General features: G+C 41.8%; 1 protein-coding gene across 1 annotated transcript in view; it reads right to left on the bottom strand.

Moving 5' to 3' along the window:
- LOC311228133 (transmembrane protein 163b-like) overlaps nt 1-21,645 on the bottom strand; it is a gene marked incomplete at both ends in the record, with an annotated part of 432,918 nt that overhangs the window by 387,466 nt on the left and 23,807 nt on the right. Inside the window, one exon of the mRNA XM_084314048.1 lies at nt 2,189-2,308. Within this exon, the coding sequence (XP_084170174.1) occupies nt 2,189-2,308 (120 nt within the window). The remainder of the gene's footprint in view (nt 1-2,188; nt 2,309-21,645) is intronic.

Here is a 21,645-nt window from a genome sequence, read left to right as displayed (position 1 = left end):
CCATAGCTAGCTCCATAGCTAGCTTGTGTACATTCCATGGGTCTGACATCAGGCTAACCTTGCCAGAGTTCTAGGAATCGGCTTCTCTGACTCCTCTCCTATTGACTAAGACATTACGTAAAATAAATAAATTCTTTTACTTAAAAAGTTATTTTGTAATTTAACAAAGCACTGCGTTCTCAGCCTAATGATTTCCCACAATGGTTTTAATTACATAAAAAACAAGCAACATGTTCTCTTAAAATTGCTATGAACAGAATATAGCCTGGGGTATACTCTCTCTCTCTCTGCAGTAATCTGAACTCCATGCAAAAAAGGGAACTGTTCAACTACTCTGCGGGAAGGATCAGCTCGTATGTTTGCACTTTGCACTGAGGACTAAGGAGGAAGCAGAGGGGGTCATCCCTATGTTCCCCGGGTTCTATGCCCCCCCCCCCCCCCCCCCCCCAAATAAAAAGGGGGGTCCTATGTTCCCCACTCCCGAAAAAAGTGTTCTATGTTCCCTGGCGGTCCTGCTCCCAAAAAAAAAATTGTCAAAAAGGATCCTATGTTCCCCCGCTCCCCGAAAAAAAAAGCCCCAAGGAAGCAGCTCGCCACCAAGGCTGCCCGTAGGAGCGCACCGGCTACCGGCGGCACTCGCCACCAAGGCTGCCCGTAGGAGCGCACCGGGTACCGGCGGCGCTCGCCACCAAGGCTGCCCCCGTAAGAGCGCATCGGCTACCGGCGGCGCTCGCCACCAAGGCTGCCCCCGTAAGAGCGCACCGGCTACCGGCGGTGTGAAAAAGCCACATTGTTACAGGCCCGGTAGCGTCTATGCCTTCTACAACGCTGTTCGGTTTCTGGGTTCCTCTGATTGGCCACTAAGCCCACGTGACCCTACGCTAGCACGCCCCCCTTATCGCCGCCAGTTATCGCTTACGCCCGTGCAGGAGCCGCGACAAGCCCCTTCAATGACAGAGCTCTCATATTTGCGAATGCATAAACTATATCTTAAATTATGGCTATGTGTCTAATATGGCCGTCACTTATCAATGACTTGTTTTGTTTACATCAGGGTGAACGCTGTTGTATTCGCAAATATGAGAGCCAGCAATACGCAGCTCCAGTTAACCTAATTTATACCGTAATGAATCATTAAAAAAATATACCGTTAACTGGAATATGTTGTTTCTTTACACATATGTTGGATTATGTACTGTATATATAGGCTACATTATTCTGTAGTTTTCTCAAACGAAATCAAAGAAATACAGTAGATATGTCAATAATCAATCCAAAATAAGCTTTTATTGCAACCAACCCATCTGTAATTAAACTTGAAGTCAAACAGTCAAAAATGTATAATAATAATAATAATAATAACAATAATAAAATTATATAAATAGGCCAATAATAATAATAATAATTATAACAGCAACACATAACCGTATATATATTACAGAATTCGGCAGACGCCTATCGATTCGTGCTACGGCAGCATTTTTCGAGGAAGCAGCAGAATTCAGCAGAACACTGGCCCCCCTCACCACGCATTGATATGCCTACTTGCGAATCTGTTGCACCATCTACACCCTCACACAACTCTGTCGCTTTTTCGGGAGTAGCGGGAAACATAGGACCCTTTTTTTAGCGGGAGCGGGGAACATAGAACCCAGGGAACATAGAACCCTTTTTATCGCGAGCGGGGAACATAGCACCCGGGAAACATAGAACCCGGGGAATATAGACATGCTCCCAAGCGGAGACCTCAAGTGACAACGCTTCCTCTTAAGACCCACAGAGAAGGAAACTTTCACAGTCAGGATGACTCCTAACACACAAGACAATGAATGAACTGTTGAATGAACAAAATGCTGACATCATTCCCCGGGTATTGCTGACTGCTGTCGTGACCTTTCTGAATCCTACCAGTCACCATTAGTCTAATTTATCACCATTAGACATAATTGTGCACCACAACTAGCCTACAAATACACTGTTTGTTACAGTTACATATGAACTGAATTGTTTCACAGAAAAATTTATCTGTTCCAGCCAGTGGGGGGGGGGGGGGGGGGACTATTTTCACCAATATTCAAGGTTATTGTGCAAAGGATGTGGAGGTGAAAATTTGTTTGCAGCTTAGTCTAAAAGTAGCAACCCCACATTACATTGTAGTATATGTACTGTATATGTGGGAGGTACTTACTGAAAGCAGCTACAGCCAGGATAAGTGTGACTACGATGGAGATCCAGGACACCCACAGGGCTTTCTTCCTGTAGCTCTGGGCCTCGTGGGGCTTCAGACGCATGCTGCTCTCCAGCAGACCTGCAAGGACACAGGCAAGAAGCCACGTTAGTGTTACAGATAGCATTCATTCATTTGTTCACTCACTCACTCACTCACTCACTTACTCACTCACTCACTCACTCACTCTCTCACTCACTCACTCACTCACTCACTCACTCACTCACTCACTCACTCACTCACTCACTCACTCACTCACTCACTCACTCACTCACTCACTCACTCACTCACTCACTGACTCACTCACTCACTCACTCACTCACTCACTCACTCACTCACTCGCCCATTCATTCAGTCTTTCAGAGTTCTCTAAAACATTGGATGGACTCTATGATTTAGACTTAATAATAATAATGATGATGATGATGTTGATGATGATAATAATACATGATTTAGATTGCGTTTTTCACTAAGGGAAGATGGTAGTGAGACAAACAGACCAACATAACACACACACACACAAGGGTGGATGGGGGGCTAAGCCAGGAAAGCCAAGCTTTACACATTGTATTATTGGCACCCTGACCCAGCACAGGTTTCATGGGAGCTTAAAGGGTTGTCTCTGCTCTCAGATTAATCACTAATGATAGATACGACACTCATCACTGTGTCCTTTATACAGGGGTTCTCAACCTTTCTGCTGCCAAGGCACCCCTGTGTCCAAAAAAATATTCCAGGGCACCCCTACATACGATAAAGACTTTTGCGGTCCTGTCTTTTTTGCTACAATGATGACAAAAGTGCTTGCTTTCAAAATAACGTTTATTTAACCCATTGAAACCGGGAAACAAACAGAAAATCATGTATTATATTTTTAAATACAGAAAAATATCAAAGTGCTCTGTTGCAGCTGCACTGTTTTCCATAAAAATAACATAGTGTGACCATTTATCAAACAGAAAATCATGTATTTATTTTTTTAAATACAGAAAAATATCAATAAAGTGCTATCTGTTGCAGCTGCACTGTTTTCCATAAAAATAACATAGTGTGACCATTTATCAAACAGAAAATCATGTATTTATTTTTTTAAATACAGAAAAATATCAATAAAGTGCTATCTGTTGCAGCTGCACTGTTTTCCATAAAAATAACATAGTGTGACCATTTATCAAACAGAAAATCGTGTATTTATTTTTTTAAATACAGAAAAATATCAATAAAGTGCTATCTGTTGCAGCTGCACTGTTTTCTATACAAATAACATTGTGACCATTTATCAAACAGAAAATCATGTATTTATTTTTTTAAATACAGAAAAATATCAATAAAGTGCTATCTGTTGCAGCTGCACTGTTTAAAAAAAAATAAAAAAACTAGTGTGACCATTTCTCAAAACAGAAAATCATGTATTTATTTTTTTAAATACAGAAAAATATCAATAAAGTGCTATCTGTTGCAGCTGCACTGTTTTCTATAAAAATAACATAGTGTGACCATTTGGAAATATTATTCTAGTGAGGTGACGCTTGTTTATGACATCACATCCTGCCATTCTTTGTTGACGGTCAGGGACACAATGTTGACGTATAAAACAGCTATATATAAATGTAATCTGCAGAGTGCCTTTTACTGTTTATCTGTTAAATACAGTTTTCATTCATTCATTCACATTTTGTATCATAATAATAACAGCAGCGGATACACTCACTTTGTCTGCACTTGGCGAGTAGCCCATCACCGTAGCCCAAGCGTGTAATTAGCACGCTTGTGATCCGGTCTTGAACTTTCCATAACGTGTCTCGATAAATCCATTTGATTAGATCCAGCACTGAATGCATTTAGTAATTATTATCACGACAGCCGCCCGCTTTGCAATTCATTGATAACGGATCAGCGCCGGCTCTGTAACGGAGATAGGACCCGCGATGTGACGTCACACGAATGCGACTTCTCTGGAAATGCGTTGGAAAATCTGTTGGTAAAAGCAATGACGCCTGACGCGGACGTTAAGTTGTTTCTATAATAACTTTACGAAACGTGTGAAGACATTTTGATCGATTTCTTTTTTAGTTCATGTTATTAGATTAGGCAATTATTGTATACACATGAAGCACTAGATAGACTATTTGTTTAGTTAATAGTTGTCATTCTATATTCTTAAAGAAACATTCCCATCAGGCATCTCGCGGAACCCCTGACAGCTCTCCGCGGAACCCCTGTGTGCCGCGGAACCCCTGTTGAGAACCGCTGCTTTATGAGATGGTTGGTTGGTCCTTGCTGATGGAGAGGCGCAACAAACACTGGTATTTGTTCATTTTTAACCGCCTTATAATAACTACATCATTATTGGAATGGAATTTTGGAACCTATGGAACCCATTCTAGTGACTGGCTGGTTCTTAAAGGAACACAACAACTTTTGGGGAAATTCGCTTATTTGCCATCTACCCTGGAGTTAGACTAGGGATGCACTGATCCAACTTTTTCAGTCCCAATACCAATACCGATACCTGGGTTTGGGTATCGGCCAATACCGATACCGATCTGATACCCATTGTCCAATTTTCTCCCCCAAAAAAGTAAAAATCAAATCAAATCAAATTTATTTGTAAGGCCCGACAACACACGTTAATGTCCCCATGGGCCGTACACGTCTTCTTTAAACAAGTCAAGAAGAAACATAACAATAAGTCAAGAACAGAACAAGAACACCATAAGGTCCAACAAATTTAAAATAAATGCAAATAAATGAAAGAATGCAAGCACTCCCAGACATACCCCACGCGAAGGTAAGGAAAAACTCACTAAAACATAACAATAGGGAAAAATGCTCCACAGGCAGTGTGGAGGAGAGAAACCTTAGAAGGGCCATTCAAGAGGGGATCTCCCTTCTTAGATGTCGGTGATAGTTGCAGACTAACAGTTGGTAAGCATGCACTCATGTGTGTAGTGAAACACAGATGAGTGCATTCAATAGCAACTGAATATTTGAAGTTTTTTTTTAATTTTATATTAAAATATATTTTGTTTTTAAGAATTGTAAAGGATCACAAGTGTGTTTTTGATTTGTTGTAAACAAAGACAGAAAATAAACCTCATTCATTCAATTAATAAACTGTATGCCTCACTGTCACTGTGTGGAAGAGACTGGGATCATTATTTTGTGCAAGGCAACATTCTCGAAGACACTCTGATGTCACGAGACCGCCGCCATCTTGGTATAGGGGGACCATACGGATTTCTATCATCAAATGCATGCGTTGAGGTCCGTTTTTATTACATGTTTTATCACATTCTTGTTCATTTCATAACATTTTCATACGATTTGTTTTGAAAATATTGAGGCCAACATGGCATTTCACTATTTCGAAAGCCTTTCTGGTGATTCTAAGGCGAGATATGAGTCAAAGATCTCCCCCTGATTGACTTGACATAATGTCCATACAAAACACCTGCAGACATGGCCATCTCTCGAATACCCAAATTGAAGCTGCTGTGTTACGTTTTGTACTAATAACGAACACAGAAATCCAAATCGCAAGTTTTATATAATACCAGCTGATGCATCACGGAGGAAAAAGTGGCTGGTGGCTAACGTTCGGCTAACTCGCTCTGTGTTGTGGTCGTGGTAGCTACATGCTAAGCTAACGTTAATTACATAATATCGAACCGATAGCTTATCTTATCTAATCTTACGTGGTGGTACCACGTGTGCCACTACCCGATCAAACATCCACGTAAGATTAGATAAGATAAGCTCCTATCGGTTCGATATTATGTAATTAACGTTAGCTTAGCATGTAGCTACCACGACCACAACACAGAGCGAGTTAGCCGAACGTTAGCCACCAGCCACTTTTTCCTCCGTAATGGTATAAAACTTGCGATTTGGATTTCTGTTTTTGTCATTAGTACAACGCGTAACACAGCAGCTCTTTGGCATTGTGAAGGACTGAAGAAAATTCCGCTTGATAGTCTTTAATTTGACGCTTTAACGATCCGTTTCTGCACTAAATGAACCGTACACAATGTACGAGGCGGGGCAGTTACCCCCCATGCTGCAGTTGCCTAGCAACAACAGGCAGAAAGTTGAGAATCAGGCTTGACTTAAAACATTACTTTCCTAACTTAGTGAAACTAAATGTAACAAATTAACACATAGATATAAATGTACTGAATGGTTATTTCTTATTTTATTTATTATTTAAAAAAATATATATAAAAAAATCCGATATACCGTCATTTTCGCACTATAAGCCGCACCTGAATATAAGCCGCAGCAGCTAAATTGAATGATGTGTACAATATAAGCCGCACTGGACTATAAGCCGCAGGTGTTTTAATGTTTAATTACCATATGTAATTAGCATTGGGACACAATACTGTCGGACAAATAACAAGAATTAACTCATTTACAAGTTGTATTAAGTTTAGCAAATAAGGGAACAGATAAATAACATTTCAATGCAGTCAAAAAAGCTATATTTCGATTTTTACATTTTCGGGGTTGGTCACGTCGAGTCACATATAAGCCGCACCGTTATATAAGCCGCAGGGTCGAAAAATGGGGAAAAAAGGTGCAGCTTACAGTATAGTCCGAAAATTACGGTATATATTTTTTACCGATACCCGATCCAGCTATTTTACTGATATCGGCAGCCGATACCAATATCGGATCGGTGCATCCGTAAGTTAGACAAGCAGATACATACCATTTTCTTCTCTGTGCATGCATTAGGTTTAGGGAACAGCCGCACCATTAGCCTAGCTTAGCGCCATTCACTGGAAGTAGGTGTGCCAGTGTAGCCTAGTTCCCAACAGTAACGAAATACATTCCAAATATAACTCCAAATACATATCCAATACTTTCCTGTAAACATGTTGTGACCTGTGTATTTAGTAAATACTATGAATACTGTGAATACTATTTACCATGTGGAGAAATAATTTTTTTAAATTAGACATTTTCGTTTTCTAAGCAGATACATACTCTGACATTTTGCTGCCTGGGCGCAGTGATTTCACGTGTCGTTAACGCTTGAGACCTTTTAAGAAAAAGGTTTGTAAAGATATTTTTGAAAACTACAAGGGTGAATAACACTGTTTTGTTTGCTTTTTTCTTTTAGAATACTGTTTTGGAATCTACATTTTTGTATTTTTTTTTTTTTGTAAAGCTCATTTTGAAAACTAGGTGAATAATACTGTTTTGCTTGCTTTTTTTTCTTTAGAATACTGTTTTTGGGGTACATTTTTGTATTTTTTTGGTAAGAATATAGGACAGGCACATATAAGCACTATGCTTCAGTCTGTACCTTTTCAGTCACTGTAAAAATCAAATATTGATAAATGATGGTTGTAACTGAGGGGTACAATTCCCTGACTGTATTGATAAGTATGGTATCATTAAACCACTACCGCTTTATGTACTTTAACTACTGGCCATACAGTACACGATATCTAAATATGATGAACCTTGGTTCTCTTGTAGGCTGTAGCTCCACAGTGAAGAAGAAGCTAGGCGACCTCAGTCTCTCTGAGCGCCGACTCAACTTGACTCCTCTCGGGGGTAAATCCAACACTCACAGGCGTCGGCGATTATCCGCTCCACAAATCACAGTACCAAAGCAAATATATTCCAGCCGCATAGGGCTCAGCAGTCGTCGGGTAGGTAATCCAGTGTCCCTCGGTCCTCGTCTAGATCTCCTCGGATGAAGGCGCCATGTGGTCGGCCCAGCCTGGTTAAGACTCTAGATAACACGAGGAAGCGTTGGAGATGCTGGTCACTTTAGAACTCTAACCGCACGATGCACCATACACGATAGACTATTATTACTTAATAGAAATACGTCGCACTCGACGGTACAGTGCCAAACTCTGACAATTCAGCTATTAATTCGCACGAGGTCTCAATGCTATTCTAAGGCCAAACAGGCCATACTACACCGCACGTGGTATCGTGGGTGAGGCTTCACGTTCTGTTACTAAGTTGGAAGAAGGGTAAAGGACTAATGGAATTCTACATTTACTTGCGCCATATTTATATGCACGGTGAACAAATAGTGCCACTCTCATTTCGGTAGCCGTATCCCTGAGCGGAGCCGGGGCTAGTACGGACATGTCTCGTCGGTACCTTTGAACTTGACGCCAGGGGCTGGTCCCCTGGCGCCTGGTCCTTTTGTCCAATAAGAGAATGAACTATTATGGGCTATAGTAGGCTAAAGGGATATTCCGTGTATATGTACAAGGAATATACAAGGGATATCAAACGATATACAAATACTATTCAATATATATCAATAAATAAATATATATATTCGGTTTAATCTGATCCTTCGTAACAATGGTGTATATTGTAATGTGTGAGATGATGACTGAAAAAATAAACTACTGTGGTAATATTGAGTTGAATTTCATAAATAATATGTGTGAATAATTAGAGAGTCATAATGTAGGAGAGACAGACATTTCACACCAACCCCCTCGCATGAGAAGGCTGCATACCCAAATGGTATATAGGGGAATAGTTACAAGTCACAAAGCCCTCACTCAAACTGACTGTATGTAAATGCTGATTACATGCTGAAGAGTCATGGATCTATTAATCAACTGTTTAGTATCAAAAGAGTAAACCATAATATTAGAAATAAGGTTTGAAGGGTGATTACACTCGTGTTAAAGAAGTCATCACAGCTACTCTGCCAACTAGCAGGGGTGACGAGAGCTACTCTTCACCCCCACTCTGTGATCAGATTAGTACTATATGGTAATTTGGCCCAAAGTGTATTCACACCCCCCACCAGAAGGACATCAGGCCAGCCCCACCCCGTGAGAAGACACACAGAGAAACCCAGAGGGAGGGGCTGCCAGCGCCCACCGGACACCGCTCACAGAAGGCGCCCACAGGAGATGCATGATTGGATCAACTGTAATAGTGAACTGGATTCTATTTTGGCTAGAAGTTGGGTATATAAGGAAGAGACAAATTGTAATTCGAGAGCTCTCAGGCCGGACCCAACACAGGGGGTCTGGGGGCTCCACCACCACCCCACCACCAGAGAGAGACTGACTGATGCATTTTATGTGAGTAAATCATGGGAAAACACCATTTGTTGTTTAAAGTTTAGTGTAAATCCTTAATATCTGAAACCAGATTTACTCATGTATAAATGTGTGCAGCATGGTCAATGTATGTTCAGATTATGTTACCGACTGTTTCATGTGCATTATTGAGGTTGGAGATGCAACCCTGATTGTGATATTTCTGTACAACAGACAGCTCTGTTAATGTTCTCTGATAATCTTTTGTATGTAAAAGGCAACCTTTTATTCACTCTTGGCCCTGACTCCAATAAATCAGCTGAGTTGAACTACAATTCTGGTTTGTCTGGTGTACACGTTTTATTCCTCATCTGCTAAGTCAGATGAGGAGACCAACAATTCTATCAGTATGAATCCTTCCTCCTCCTTCCAGATAATCAATCTCATTGTATTGTACTACAATAACCTCAAATTATTGTAGAAAGTCTGTGGGAATTTACCACAGAAATGGTGCCATTCTTCCCATCCTTTGTGTCTCCCCCTGAAAAGGTGCGGTAGGGTCTTGTCATATGTATCATATCTGGACCTTGCTGTGTGTTGGGGACACGGGGCAAAGAGCTGGGGTGTTGCTGCGTTTGGAGTTATAAACGAGGGGCTTGTTGTCTGAATGGGGGAGAGAGAGGGACAGGATGAAGGTTGGTTGTGTACGCCACTGTTTGGGGCCCACGGTGAATATGGCTTCTGCATGCAGGTTTGGGGGAGCGGTGTCTTAGGTTAGGATGTCCGGAGGTATGACGATCGCGCTTGTTGTGCAGTGAACATGCAAACGTGGGCTTTTTGTGTTTGTATGTTCATTCAGACACAGGAGGCCGGTCTCGGCCCAGCGGGCCACGGGGGTTGGGTTGGTTAACTCGTATGGAATATACTTTATGAACTGTACGGGGAAGTTGGAGTAATTACAAGGCCTCATGTTATAGTAATGTGATTGCGTATTGGTGCCGCACAGGCTATCTGGTCATGATAACGGGGGTGGCGTCGCATGACGGCAAGTAAAAGGCTTTTCTTGCTAGGAAGCACGGTTATTCTGGTGTATACGACAGGAGCGCGTTCTGAGTATGTAATTGCCCTAAAATTATTCTCAGGAAGAGGGCGCGGGTAAGTTGGGGAGATTTGATTGTTCTGAAATGGAAGGAGAGCTGTGTCCAATGTGCATTATGACCCTGCTTGTAGCCACAGAATAGGCGGGACGGGGACCGTGAGTGGGTCAGTATGGGCATAAATGCGTCGGGCTAAGGGCTCTGTTACTATTTCAGAACATGCAAGTCAAGTATGGTGAAAGATTGTTAGACCCTGGCATGATCAGCGCAGGGGTCTGTGCGATTACAGGATAAAAACGTAGTAATTAATAGAAGTGTAGGGTGCCGGCGTGTTCAGGACAAGGCTTGATAATGGACGGACTGATGTCTGGGGGACCAACCGGCCTGTTTTAAATGTAGATATATTTGCCGTCCTTAGGCATAGTATCCTTTTTAATCTTGAGCAAAACCGGCCTGTTGATTAATTACGTTCGCTGTGATACAAAAACAATTCGGTCGAAATGACTGATAAAGTACTTAATGGTTGTATGGGAGAGTATGGCTATGGTTAAGAAATGCATGAATGAATTATGGCTGTGGTTGGGAATGATTGGCGTAACGTAGGAGCTTATTGTTATTTTGTTATGATATTTTAATAACCAGCGAACATAGGTCGGATGCGAGTCCTACTGTTGGTTGGGGCTAGCTAGCTTAGCTCTGTGGAAAAGTCTGCGGTGAAACTGGGGACGTTACAATGGCGTTATGGGAGAATTGTTTGAACACTGTGGCGGCGATTACAGGTAAGAAGCGGACCGAGACGTAGACTGGCGAAATTGTGGCCGTTTTGAGGGTTATTATTGATGCGGTAACGATGGTATATGATGTTAAGGATTCGCTGCTTGGTGACGTCATGGTGTTGTGGGGAGTATGTAACGTTCGCGGTGCTATGAAGTGAGGCGGAGTAGGTAGGAGAAAGGATTCGTGTTGAACTATATGTGCGGCGCTGGTTGGTGAGAATGTTTTAAAAATTATTTTCTGTTAGAGTGGTTGGCTATTTTAAGCTTGTGTGAATTGTTAATGCTTTGGTTGGTACTGAGCGAATTGCGTGGATGAACGGATCTTGAAAGGCACGGCTCCCGTGAGGGCCTTGAACGTCGCATTAGAGCTGGCTAAAGCTAGTTAGCTTGCATGCCGTTGTTTTGTGGCGTTTGCGGGCGGCAGATGTTACGTTTCGAGTTTTGAGAATGATGTTGGGGAAGGGGTAGGGAACGTGATGAATGTCGTGGCAGATTATGAATATCGGGGCATGTTGTGAATATCGTGGCAGACTTTGGTTGTCATAGCAACGTTAACAGTCGCTTCGGTTGCCACTGCGCATGCGCGGTACAGCGTGGATTGGGTCTATTTGCATTCGTGATAGTTCGCTCAGGGGACAGAAATAATGGGTAAGAGGATATTCTGCATTATGTAATGTGGTTATGTTTGTATATTGTGCATTGTATTTTTGTGTAAGCAGGGGAAGAGATGTAACATGTATGGTGGTTAGATTAGGGGAGATAGTCATTGAGGGTTTACTTGGCTGCAAACAGTACAGTGAGCCTGTTGAGGAATGAAGTGGTGGATACATTGCCTATGATAAATCTGGAGTTCACAAACCGGCTATACTGGGTGGGTTGTATTATTGTCTTTGATGCACAGGGGTATATTTTTAACCAGGGGGGAATGAGTAGGGATTGATTAAAAATAAGTACAGCTCAATACACACAATTGTTAAGGGGATGCAGACCAAAGGAAGACTTTTGTCTTGTTTACATCAGGGTCCCCCATTTTCAATTCATCAGATAGTCAGTACTGCTACAACTATACATTTATGACATACCAGATTTGCAAATTCAGTCACCCGTGTTAAAATACATCATAACTTTTATTGCATACATGGTACACAGATAAACGGGAGTTTGAGAGTAGCTATAGGCTGAATTTGGAAAATGGCTCTACACTAGAGTTACATGTTGCTTGCAGTAAAATCAATTTATCACATGTGTATGAAGAAAGGAGCATTTAGGACTAACCACTATAAATGTTATGCTGAAATGAATGATGCCTACATGTATAATAATTAGAGTTGATGGACATTTCCAGTTTTTTAATTTGTGTAACATGTACAATGGTAAGCTTGGAGTAATGATGTTTTGTTTTATGTAGCTTGAATTAAGATGCTTGTATAGAATGCATTGATGTTGAAATGTCAGATATTGATACTTGTTATAGCTTTAAGGCCGTTGATTTAAATAGGATAATGTTTATCTGCAAGTCTTTAGATCATGGGGATGATAATTTAATGATGTAGGCTTGTGGGTGTATATGTTATTTGGTTGCATTGTTATGTTGAAATACTGTTAGAATGTTATATCTTTAATGCCATTGATTTACATAAGCTGGTGGTTTATATTAGGAATTGATTGCAAAATCCTTGGGTCACAGTGGGATAATTTAGTGACAAGGGGTTTGGGTTATATGCTGTTTTGATGACTGTATGATGGTGTTTTTGCAGTAATTGTAATGATTTGCTGTTTAGTCTGTAATTTTTCTGTGTTTGGCTGTTAGGGACGGGAAAATGTATTACTTTTAGACTCCAGGGGACAGCTGCCTCTGGGGGATGAAAGGTGTGAATTTAACCCTTTTTTTGGTGTTTACAGGAGGGCCCAAGGGGGGTCGTGCATACTGTTGTTTACAATGGCTGTTTGTTCTTTTAAGACAGTTGTAAGTGAGATAACGGTTGACAGTTATGTTTACAACAGGGGGCCAGGAAGTGACAGGAAGGTGAGACAGCTGAGAGGGTTGTCAGGGAACAGCTGGGTTAGTGAGTGAGACGATCAGGAAAGTAGGCATTCATTTGGGGTTATGACTTGTGAATGTTAAACTATTTTGATAAGGGAATATTTGGATCTGTCTGTGCACTGGAGGGCATGGGTAGGTCTGGATGAAGGATGGACTCCAGTCCGTCTTTGAAGTGAGAGTAGAGGAGCTGATGTGAGGAGGGGCTGTAGAGCCTGAGATCAGAGTAACCTGAGATCAGAGCAGAGGAATTGAGTGCAGAAGAACTAACCTTTGTTTGTCAGAAATGTGAAATGATTAACGAGTGTGGTGAAAGGTATATGTTTATAATATTAATGAGGCGTGGATGATGTTGAATTGTGATGTTTGGTGGGTTTTAGCTTTTATTTCTTTTTTAGAATGTGTTGTGACACTGTGAAAGTGGAGGTTTGGTTGAGTTGGTACAGATGTTATTTTTTATTTAAATTTAATTTTTGTATGTATGTGTGAGATTGAGATGTCCTTTTGATTTCAGTGAATGATTGAGCGGGGGATGGTGGCCAGGAAGCTTACCCATTCACACACAGACACACACACACACACACACACACGGACACACACACACAGACACACACACACGGACACACACACACAGACACACACACACACACACACACACACAGACACACGCAGACACATTCACACAATTTGATCACACATGCATACACACACACAATTTAGCTTTCACTTAAGGTGAAACTAGTCTTAAGAATAACAGACTGTGTTTAGGTAGGATATATCTGTGTTTCCTATTCACCTCGGCCTCCTGGCTCTGCTTTGAATTAGGAGTTTTAGATTTTTTTTTTTTTTTTTTTTTTTTTAAGTGACCATTGAGGTGGTCTGATGTTGGAGGTATTGGTTTCATTGTTTTGCTGTTTTGGGGATGAATGATAATCTCACATGTAGGAGTGGCGTGACATGTAGTGGGGGATGGGTTGTATTTGAATATTAATTGGTGGTTTTTGTTTTTTCCCAATCTGTGTTACATGATGTGGCGGGGGAGGACTGTTGAAGGAAGAGATGCATTGGATTCGATCGATGACAAGTTAAGTAGTGCCACCACGGTTTGCATATGGAATTAATGGCTTCCCTTATTGAGTATGTTGACATATTGTGTAAAAAGATTTGCTCTGTGCTTGTGTCTTCAACAGCTCAGAAAAGGGAGGGGAAAGGCAGAGCAACGCTGGGAGAGACATGAATACATTTCATTAGCGGTAAAGTAAAGTAGGATTTCATTTTTTCCTGTTACTCTGCAGTCCGATGGTGGTCGATTACAGATGGTGGTGAGAGGATTCTTGTGCACAGAGACCCCTGCCTATACAAACCCCATGCGGGTGGGGCCAGGTTGTAAAAACTGAACGGATGTGGTTTGGAGGAACTTCCATGCTATAATCATCTGACGACGGGTTGTCATGAAATAAATCAATGACTGGACCTGGGATGACCTGGCCTGGAAGGGCGGGGCCAGTCTGAAGACTGAGCTGACAGTGTGTGAACAAGGTTCTCTGGGGAGTTGTGGTTGGACTGCAGGGGACGGGACTGAATAGGTACTGATGGGCTTTGTCTTGTGCACATTGTTTGGTAGGACACAGGCAAAGGGCGGGTAAATTACACAACGCAGGGTCAGATAAAGATGCATTCACATAAGTGAGGACATGGCCAGAGTGAGGTGAATGAAAGAAAATTTTCATTGAAATTCTGCTTTTCTCTGCCAAAACTGAGCTGTGGAAACGAGAAGTGACAAGTTTATGACCGTTATGTGTCATAAAAGGGGGGAGGATAGGTGGGAAGCAATTAATTGATTATGCAGACGTGATTGTACTATCTTAAAGAAAAAATTAGCAGAATCAGAGAATGAATGTAAAATGGAAAATTGTGATACTAATGGATCTTGTCTCCCCAGATCATGTAAACGGATACTGTAATTTTAAAAAATTGTGTTTTATTTGAAGGGTATAATGATTAGATTAAATTGTTTTATTGTGTTCAACAAGCTCAAAAGTTGTTGTTTCAAAAGTAGGCCTCTGGTTATGAGCCTTGAGGAACAAGAAAGCTAATTGCCAAAGAAAAATGGAAAAAGAAAAAATGGAGAAATTTTGAAAAAATGAATTTTAATGTTGGGAAAAAATGAATTTTATTATGTATGGTTAGAATGTATAGAAAATCAAGTCAATATATCATATGTGACGATAAGAATCGTCAACACGGGGAAATGTGGTAATATTGAGTTGAATTTCATAAATAATATGTGTGAATAATTAGAGAGTCATAATGTAGGAGAGACAGACATTTCACACCAACCCCCTCGCATGAGAAGGCTGCATACCCAAATGGTATATAGGGGAATAGTTACAAGTCACAAAGCCCTCACTCAAACTGACTGTATGTAAATGCTGATTACATGCTGAAGAGTCATGGATCTATTAATCAACTGTTTAGTATCAAAAGAGTAAACCATAATATTAGAAATAAGGTTTGAAGGGTGATTACACTCGTGTTAAAGAAGTCATCACAGCTACTCTGCCAACTAGCAGGGGTGACGAGAGCTACTCTTCACCCCCACTCTGTGATCAGATTAGTACTATATGGTAATTTGGCCCAAAGTGTATTCACACCCCCCACCAGAAGGACATCAGGCCAGCCCCACCCCGTGAGAAGACACACAGAGAAACCCAGAGGGAGGGGCTGCCAGCGCCCACCGGACACCGCTCACAGAAGGCGCCCACAGGAGATGCATGATTGGATCAACTGTAATAGTGAACTGGATTCTATTTTGGCTAGAAGTTGGGTATATAAGGAAGAGACAAATTGTAATTCGAGAGCTCTCAGGCCGGACCCAACACAGGGGGTCTGGGGGCTCCACCACCACCCCACCACCAGAGAGAGACTGACTGATGCATTTTATGTGAGTAAATCATGGGAAAACACCATTTGTTGTTTAAAGTTTAGTGTAAATCCTTAATATCTGAAACCAGATTTACTCATGTATAAATGTGTGCAGCATGGTCAATGTATGTTCAGATTATGTTACCGACTGTTTCATGTGCATTATTGAGGTTGGAGATGCAAACCTGATTGTGATATTTCTGTACAACAGACAGCTCTGTTAATGTTCTCTGATAATCTTTTGTATGTAAAAGGCAACCTTTTATTCACTCTTGGCCCTGGTTCAAATAAATCAGCTGAGTTGAACTACCGTTCTGGTTTGTCTGGCGTACACGTTTTATTCCTCATCTGCTAAGTCAGATGAGGAGACCAACAATTCTATCAAGTATGAATCCTTCCTCCTCCTTCCAGATAATCAATCTCATTGTGTTGTACTACAATAACCTCACATTATTGTAGAAAGTCTGTGGGAATTTACCACACTACTACTACTACTAGATTATCCCCTCTGTTGCAGAGTTTAAAACCTTGATCTCCAACCTTTGTCAATCAAGTACATGTTTTAATTGATTTGTTATCTTTACTTTTGTCTCGCCTTGTTGTCTTTCATGATTTTATATGCTGTGTGATTTTACATGCCTTTTTTTCCTTCCATCAGAGGGCCAACCACCCTTCTCATAAAGGACACAGCGATGAGTGTCGTATCTTTCATTGGTGATGAATCTGAGGGCAGAGTGATAGACGGCGTCCAAGGATTTAGGATGAGGGTTGAGGATTCTATGGCCTCCTTCCATCGGGCCGCAGACACCAGTGCAAATAACCACCATGTAGCGCTCGCTCTCGTACGCTACAGTGTAGTATCAGTGATTCTGATAATCTGTCCTCTGTACTTGCGTTGGTATCAACCCAACTGTACCCTTCTTGGTAAGAATAGATGTCCAGACATGCGCTCCTGGTTTCTCTTGCAAGTGTATTAACCAAAGCACACAATAACTGCTTCTTCATAGCACTTGCTGTTTCTCAAAAACACTAGATGGTTACGATAATAAGAATGTTCGCTGGTATTGTCAACACTGTCGTCGTTGGCAACGTAGATATAGCTTATCCTTCACCATTGGGGCAGTTCCTCCGACGTCCTTTTTCTTCTTTTCATCATCATCATCTCTTTCAACTCTGCCCCTCACATTCCTGGGGCCTCAGTTATAAAGGCCCAGATTGCAGGGTGATGACATCACAAAAAGTGACATCACAACCAGTTTTCCTCCAATCTCCAAACAGCTTATTTTGAATTTGAAATGTAGGCGTGACTTACCCTTAACGGCTCTGCTTAAGACAGCATTTCTTACCAAATCATTTTAAGGCCTAAATCATTGTTACTATTTTAATTTTTTTATCCACTTTTTCTCCCATTTTCTATATTTTCTCCCATCCCAATTTCGTATCATCCAATTCAACCCTCCCCTGTCACGGACTGTTTCTTGCCTCCCACAAGCCGGCTGCAATGTGGACTAAGTCATACATAGCACAAGTCCCCTCCGGTACTTGAGGTAACAGCAGTCGCATCTTTTCACCTGCGCAGCTCGATCTCTCAGTGGCGAGGAGTAACGCGTGGGAGGCTCACGCTGCCCCCGACACTTCCTGATTCTACCGCGCAGGCGCACCAACCGACCTGTAGGAGTCGCTGTCCACAACGCCCGATCCCCACCCATCAGTTTCCCACCCCCTAATACGGCCAATGTGTATTAGTACGGACGACCAGCTAAACTGAAAGCAAATGTGGAGCGCTGGGCTCGAACTGACGAGCCCAGCGTCTCCAGCATTTCGTGGCGAGCGCCTTGCCCACTACGCCACGTAGCCGCCCAAATCATTGTTACTATTATAGTTGCCAAACCTGATACATAGATATTAATTAATGTCTTTCAGAGACGCACATGTCAACATAAGTTATTACCAGAATATACCAGATTAAAAAATAATTAGGGATGTCCGATATTATCGGCCTACCGATATTATCGGCCGATATCGGCATTAAAATGTGATATCGGAAAATATCGGTATCGGTTTTCAAAAAAAATATATATATATATTTTTTTCATTTCTATAGAAATGATGTCCGATATTATCGGCCTACCGATATTATCGGCCGATATCGGCATTAGAATGTGATATCGGTTGATATCGGTATCGGAAATTAAGAGTTGGACAATATCGGTAGGCTATATCAGTATCGGTAAAAAAGCCAATATCGAGCATCCCTAAACATAATGCTTAAAAGTATTTGTTCTCAGTTCATGGTATACAAGCATTTGACTTACTCCAGTTCTTCACCTAGATTTCTTAAAACAGAGCTTTTCTAAATAATTATCTTAAATGATCCTAAGCCCCCCTCTGCCCCCAAGTGACACTGGCACAATGACACTGACTGCACTGCACTAGTCCGTACTGGAACTCTGCACTCTTCACATATATATATATATATATATATATATATATGTATTTTATTGATTAATCCTCCACTGCACTGTTTCGTTTCTTGTCATGTGTCTGTGTTGGTGTTGTCGTTTACTGTGAAAAAAGAAAAGAAAATGCATACACTGTATTGCTGCAACAATTACCAATGTGTTTTTACACAAATGGCTCAATAAAGGAATCTGAATCTGAATCTAACCAGTTACTTTGATAGATCTATTAACCTTATACATTGTGAAAATACAATTGACCTTGTTTTCATTACAGACTATATATTCTAATAATACCTTTTAAATTATAACCGTATTTACTTCAGCTTTTACTCTTTTGTTGTTACTAGAAGCCATATACAACCATGCTTGTCTAACTAATCACCTTAAATGATATTAATTCAATCAGTTATATTGATAGACAACATTTAAGTAGTTTGCACCAGTTTTCTTGTAGTTCACTAAAATAATCCTGTACAATTGGCTATAACTATTCCATGTTTACTCTCAAACTGTTTCCCAATTAAAACCTTATTTCAGTAATATTTGTACTTTAGTTGTGTTCAAACAGAATATGAAAAGCTACATTTCTAATATCCAAGTTCTAATCATTGCTGTGTGACTTACTCACCTGGTATTGACACAGTGGTTTATCATTGCCATGTTACTTTAAATGCTATCCCTGTGTCCTGGCTGACCCATTGTTCTTAGCCATCGGGGGTGACTCCCCTCTGTCCTGGATTCGTTTGAAGCTGGGCTAGGTGTCAACAGTAATCAAGACATTCAAATCTGCCATTGTCACTGTATTTGAATGAATCATGTGTGGCTTGCGAGTTCCTGTGATGACTCCCTGACTCAGCGGCTCTGTGTGACTGCAGCGATGTCAGGGGTCACAAGTAGATTTCCAATAACCTTCTAAAATATGTATATTTTGTCCAAAAATATACTACAACAGCTTAAATGTTAAGTGCATCTCGAGGGTCGGCTGATTGGCGCAGTGGGCAAGGCACTCGCCACGAACGCAGGAGACGCTGGGTTCGAGCCCAGCTCTCTGCGTTGCTACGGGCTGGCCGGTCGTTCATACTAACACAATTGGCAAGTGTTAGAGGGTGGGAAAGCCAGTGGGTGGGGATTAGACGTTGTGGACAGCGACTCCTACAGGTCAGTTTGGTGACGCCGGTGCGGCGGAAACAGGAAGTAGCGGGGCAGCGTGAACCTCCCACGCGTTACTCCTCGCCACTGAGAGTTCGAGCTGCTGCGGTGAAAAGATGCGACAGGCTGCCTCCTCGTGTACCGGAGGGGACACGTCATATGGCTTCTGTCCTCACTACAGCCGACCAGTGGGAGGCATAGTCTAGCAACGTTCAAGACAGGGGAGGGAAGAATTGGATAATACGAAATTGGGATGGGAGAAAAATAGAAAATAGGGAGAAAAAGTGGATAAAAAAAAATAATAAAGCACCAGATTTAAATTCTGCATGACGGCATCCATCGGCAGAAGCTAGCAATAGCAATAAGGTGGGAAAACACAAATTAACAAATGTGTTGATTAAATCAACTGACTGTGGAGGACAACCCTACACTGTTTGTGGTATTATTATCATTATCATCACGATGGCCATGGAAACAGCAGCAGCACTCAGCAGCACTACGATGGTTCTTTTATCAGCTGTCATGGAATCCACTGCCAAAGGCACAATAGCTCAGTCTCACTCTCTCGACAATTGCTAATTGGCTCCAACGTGCAATGTAATTGTCTCTTTTTCTCTCTCTCTCTCTCTCCCTCCTTCCTTCCTTTCTCTCCCCATTACCGTCCTCCACCAGCCAAGAAGGCATTGGGCCATTAAGGATGTGATTTACCAGGCAAGTGGTGGATTCAGACAGAGGATGGGCATGAAGCACAGGGTGTGAGGTACCAGTGGCGTCTGTCTTAATTGGCGAGACAGACTAAATAGCTTCTCATGGCACGGTCCACTGCTCCGTTGTTGAGACTAATGGGGGTGGGGGGGGTCCGCTCAGCCGCCGTCACATTGTCCTCAGCAACAGGACGTTGAACCCATAGAGAATGAACAGGGTAGAGGGTGACTGTGATGGAAGGTGTATTTTCTGGTTTCAAACTGGTGTGTTGTGCTGAGTGCTGTGTGTTCACAGAGGATGTTGGATTGACACAAGACCACTCAGGGAAATATGGTGTGTCATACTCAATTTAAGCAAACCGCTTCCTAAACAAATCATAGACATTCTTACCAATTAGCCATGCTAATGACAGCACAATTTCCCAACAGCCCTGTGTGATTAGGAAGCTATTGTTTTAGACCCAGTCTTCTGAAGGGTCCCCAAATGAGTCTAGTAGCTTTGTGTTTTCATGAGCATGGGTCCCTGGAGGAGAGATAGCTTTTCCTTTTGGTCCAAAGTTGAAAGGGATTACAAAACAACTGGTATGTATGGAGGTTAGTTGGTTAGGTGGTGCAAAATTGTGATGCCATTGAATTTGGTCCATTCTTTTTAATAGTATTTCTTAACTTCACATATTGTGTGTGTGTCTGTTCCAACACAGTGCTGTTGATTGAAGTCACATGATTTTAGTTTGAGGCAGTAAAAGGCCTGGGTAGGGGTGGGGGGTATTGAACTGTAGTCAAAAAGTAATGTAATCTTAGCCATGACATCACAAGAGAAGGGAACGAGGGAGACTCACTTTCACACCTCCCTCTAATCCTCCCTCTTCTTTTCTGCCACACTCACTTTCTCCCTCTCCTCCCCCCACTCCTGTCTTTGTTCCTCTCTTCCTTCCTCTCCTCTCTTTCTCCTCTCTATGTTCCAACCTCTCCTCTCTTCCTACCTCTGCTCCTCTCTTCCTACATCTCCTCTCTCTTCCTCCCTCTCCTCTCTCTCTTCCTACCTCTCGTCTCTTCCTACATCTCCTCTCTCTCTTCCTTCCTCTCCTCTCTCTCTTCCTCTCCTCCTCTATTCCTACCTCTCCTCTCTTCCTAACTCTCCTCTCTACCTCTCCTCTCTCTTACTTCCTCTCCTCCTCTATCCCTTCCTCTCCTTTCTGCCTACCTCTCCTCCTCTCTTCCTAC

The sequence above is a fragment of the Notolepis coatsorum genome, assembly GCF_963971535.1.
Source record: "Notolepis coatsorum genome assembly, chromosome: 5".
NCBI lineage: Eukaryota > Metazoa > Chordata > Actinopteri > Aulopiformes > Paralepididae > Notolepis > Notolepis coatsorum.
The sequence above is the reverse complement of the archived record's forward strand: the minus strand, read 5'-3'. Positions and strand labels throughout refer to the sequence as shown.